This window comes from Hyla sarda, unplaced genomic scaffold, assembly GCF_029499605.1.
Source record: "Hyla sarda isolate aHylSar1 unplaced genomic scaffold, aHylSar1.hap1 scaffold_2284, whole genome shotgun sequence".
NCBI lineage: Eukaryota > Metazoa > Chordata > Amphibia > Anura > Hylidae > Hyla > Hyla sarda.
Window position 1 is genome coordinate 2,541 of NW_026608963.1, and position 4,419 is coordinate 6,959.

General features: G+C 44.0%; 1 protein-coding gene across 1 annotated transcript; it reads left to right on the top strand.

The window, feature by feature from the left end:
- Positions 1-1,452: 1,452 nt before the first annotated feature.
- On the top strand, positions 1,453-2,538 carry LOC130321788 (DNA damage-regulated autophagy modulator protein 1-like). The gene is made up of 2 exons (XM_056553043.1): positions 1,453-1,609; positions 1,696-2,538. The coding sequence occupies exons 1-2, from the start codon at positions 1,485-1,487 to the stop codon at positions 2,294-2,296; spliced, it is 726 nt and encodes a 241-aa protein (XP_056409018.1). The 5' UTR covers positions 1,453-1,484; the 3' UTR covers positions 2,297-2,538.
- The last annotated feature ends 1,881 nt before the right edge of the window (positions 2,539-4,419 follow it).

Sequence of the window (4,419 nt, forward strand, 5' to 3'; positions counted from 1 at the left end):
TACAGTGTGTGGCAGTATTGTATTCAAAGGGTAAAGTGAGTTGTAGTATATTCGGAGGGTACAGTGTGTCAGAATTATATTCAAAGGATATGGTGTTTGGCAGTATTATAATAATATTTTTTTCATATAGAGGATCAGAATGCGCTGACATAGTGAGGAGCCGTCTGGGCGTCAAGTTATGCAGCAAGAACATTTAGCTGGACCTGGCGGTATGTACATCTGAATTAGATAAGGAAAGACTATAGAGAAGACGTCACCTGTAGTCACTGATATCATTGTGTATTGTCCTGACTGTCCCATCAGAGCTGTAGTCACTTGTAAGTTTTGCAGTAATGATGGGTGAAACAACAACTCCCAGCATCTCCTCACCACTGCTTAGGTCATACTGGGAGCTGTAGTTTTAAATGGTAAAAACATCTTTAGCGCTTTCCCATTCTGTGGCAATTGGTGTATTTGGTTATTATACTGGATACATTTAATAATATTGTAAGTTCTTTAAGAAACACCTTATTTTCTGTCCGCCAACGCAAAATTCTCTAATAGTGCCCCTCCCGAGACTAGACTCCGGATCCGCCCCTGGTTGTGGTTAAACTTTACTTTCCTGGAAAAGTTTCTGAGTTCTCCATAGCAACCAATCAGATCACTTCTTTCATTTTTCAGAGGCCTTTTCAAAAATGAAAGAAGCGATCTGATTGGTTGCTATGGGCAACTGCACAACTCTTCCTCTACACTGGTTTTGATGAATCTCCCCCATAGAGGGAGATTTATCAAAACCTGTCCAGAGGAAAAGTTTCTGAGTTGCCCATAGCAACCAATCAGATCGCTTCTTTTCATAGGCTTTTCCAAGAATAAAAGAAGCAATTTGATTGGTTGCTATGGGCAACTCAGCAGCTTTTCCACTGGTCAGGTTTTGATAAATCTCTCTCTATGGGGGAGATTCATCAAAATCAGTGTAGAGGAAGAGTTATGCAGTTGCCCATAGCAACCAATCAGATTGCTTCTTTCATTTTTTAAAAGACCTCTGAAAAATGAAGGAAGCAATCTGATTGGTTGCTATTGGCAACTCAGAAACTTTTCCAGAAATGGAGGATGCCAACTTTTTGTATCTTATATGGAATTATTCCTATATTCATACATTTTGCAGCGGTTGGGGGTTCACAGCTTAGAGACCACTGCTATAGAGGGTGCAAATGTATCCGAGCCCTGGAACTCAAATAATGTGAAATATGAGATGATCAAAATGGAGCCCCTGCACTAATTACTTGGGTTCTGGGGTCTGTAAGGTCCATAGTAGAAACATCAGGTTCTGTCCATAGCAGATACTAAATCATGGCAGCTCTAAGAAACAAGCAGTCATCGTGACATCAGACATGTGATGTCATAGACAGCTGGAGTCCTGACATTCCACTGACAGCCGCCCGAGCCTTCATTCTGTAGATTTGTACAGTGCGATTAGCAACTTCTATTTCTTCTTCTTGACTGAGATGGAGCTAAAAGGTTTGGGGTTCGTCCCCCTTCTGTTGGCGTTTTGGTGTGCGGCCTGGCTTGCCACCAGCTACATCGTGACGGTCGTCCTCGGCCATGCCGCCTCGCCACTGATGAGCATCAGGTAAGATAAACAAGCACAAGATTCTTATTTCATGGGTTGGGAGTGAGGAAATATCCACAATAACATTGGTTTCTTTTCCTTCACAGTGACGTGGGAAATTTCTTTCCCGAAAACATATTATTGAGAATTGGTTTCATAGGGACATCCATTGGCACTTTGGTACTAACCTTTCTTATTTATAAGTATATGGTTATGCATACTGAAGAGTTCAGGGGTCATCAGGTCCTGATCCAGAGGATCCTGCTCGCCATTGTGTGGGCCTCCTGTTTTGGTACAGCTGTCATGCATGTATTGTCCCCCGAAGAATATCCCAGGATACACTTTGTCAGCACGATAATTTCCATTACATGTGAAGCCTTATACTACCTTGGGCAGTCCATCCAGATGTATAAATTACCAGGAGCAAACAAAGTCATCCACCATAGTAGATGCACCTGCTGTGGCCTGACTTTTACCTGCGCAATTTTCTACTTTGGATATAAAACATTACAGGAATTATTCTATGATGATGAAGACTGGGACGAGATCCGTGAAATCACCACCATAATCATCGAGTGGGTGATGCTTCTACTGATCCTGATAAACACCGTGACCTATTATTCCACCATGCAGAGGTTAATGTTAACCGTCTCCAGGAACAGCTGCAAACTCTCTCTTAGAGTAAGAATTGATGACTTCGGGGTGTAGACCACCACGGGGGCCATCAAGTGGACTTCTGGGAGAAATACTGCACAGGACACGGAAAAACCATAAAAAAAATAATATGAGCTGGTAATATTACCTATACAAAAAAATAATATGAGCTGGTAATATTACCTATACAAAAAAATAATATGAGCTGGTAATATTACCTATACAAAAAAATAATATGAGCTGGTAATATTACCTATACAAAAAAATAATATGAGCTGGTAATATTACCTATACAAAAAAATAATATGAGCTGGTAATATTACCTATACAAAAAAATAAAAAAACATAAAAGAAAAATATTGGTGTGTGACGTGTAATACCTACCGTATATACTCGAGTATAAGCCGAGTTTTTCAGCACCATTTTTCGTGCTGAAAACGCCCCCCTTGGCTTATACTTGAGTGATCTCTCCGCCTGTCAATCCCTCTTCAGTGGTCTTCAACCTGCGGACCGCCAGATGTTGTAAAACTACAACTCCCAGCATGCCCAGACAGCCATCGGCTGGGTGTTGTAGTTTTGAAACCTCTGGAGGTCCGCAGGTTGAAGACCACTTCGGCCTTCGTCATCATCCAGACCCCCCCCCCCCCCTCTTTTGTTTTGTACTCACCCCCCACAGCGGGAAGTTTGGGTGAGCTGGTCCGGGCCATCTATGCTGCAGGGACCATCCGGTGGGGAGGGATACTCGTTCCGGGCTGTCCATTTTCACCGGAGGGCCCTCTTCATGCACAACGTCCCTGTCCGTCGTCGTCAAGGCAACATCACTAGGACCAGCTCACCCTAACTTCCTGCCAAGGGGAGGTGAGTACAAAACAAAAAAGCCACAGTGGTCTTCAACCTGCGGACCTCCAGAGGTTTCAAAACTACAACTCCCAGCATGCCCGGACAGCCGATAGCTGTCTGGGCATGCTGGGAGTTGTGGTTCTGCAACATCTGGAGGTCCGCAGGTTGAAGACCACTGATGAAGGGATTGACAGGCGGTGATGATGAAAGGGAGGGGGATGATGATTAAGGGGGGGATGATGATGAAGGCCGCAGTGGTCTTCAACCTGCGGACCTCCAGAGGTTTCAAAACTACAACTCCCAGCATGCCCAGACAGCCGATGGCTGTCCGGGCATGCTGGGGGTTGTAGTTTTGCAACATCTAGAGGTCCGCAGGTTGAAAACCACTGATGAAGGGATTGACAGGCGGTGATGATGAAGGGGGGGGGGATGATGACGGGGGTCTGGATGATTACATGGGGAGATGAGGTATTTCCCACCCTAGGCTTATAGTCGAGTCAATAACACACACACATATATATATATATATATATATATATATATAAATATATCTATATATCTATATTTTTTTTTTTTTTTTTTTGGGGGGGGGGGTGAAATTAGGGGCCTCGGCTTATATTCTGGTCGGCTTATACTCAAGTATATACGGTAGTTAGAAAACCAGAATCAAATTCATCATTATAACCTCCCTCTGCATTACCCTGTTTATTATTTTCCAAGCTAGCACTTTGTTCTAATTCGTCCACTCTCTGGCGTGCTCCTTGTATAAGGGGTTTGGGATACACTTTTTGTTTAAAACGATCCTCCAGGTTATCTAGTTGTTGCTGGCATTTTTGTGTGGAAGAACAATTCCTCCGGATTCTTTTCATTTGACCGAATGGAATGTTCTTCTTCCATTGTTTCCGATGGCAACTGTTAAAGTCGAGGTAGTTCCTTAAAATAGGTGGCAGTATGCAGACAGCCATCCTGAATATAGATATTTAAATCCAGGAACTCAAATGTTTTGGGGGGACTGATGCAGCTCTGCCTTTGGCAATCTCTGGCTCTGCCATAGCGCTTTTTTTGAAGGGGCGTGTCGGCTGCCGCTTCGTCTGGTGGTCAACACGCGCTATCTGGCCAGCGAGCCAGGGCCCCGTACAGGAGATCGCGGGGGCCCCCAGCGGTCGGACCCCTCGCAATCTGAAACTTATCCCCTACCCTTGGGATAGGGGATGTTTTTCAGCACTGGACTACTCCTTTAACCCCTTCATGATCCAGCCCATTTTCACCTTCAGGACCTGGGCATTTTTTGAAAATCTGACCACTGTCACTTTAAACATTAATAACTCTGGAATGCT

What these genes read in the sequence shown, in the direction of transcription:
- LOC130321788 (XM_056553043.1), top strand. Translation starts at nt 1,485, where the DNA reads ATGGAGCTAAAAGGTTTGGGGTTCGTCCCCCTTCTGTTGGCGTTTTGG. An exon ending in TCGCCACTGATGAGCATCAG is followed by an intron (nt 1,610 to 1,695) that starts GTAAGATAAACA and finishes TTTCCTTCACAG; the next exon opens with TGACGTGGGAAATTTCTTTC.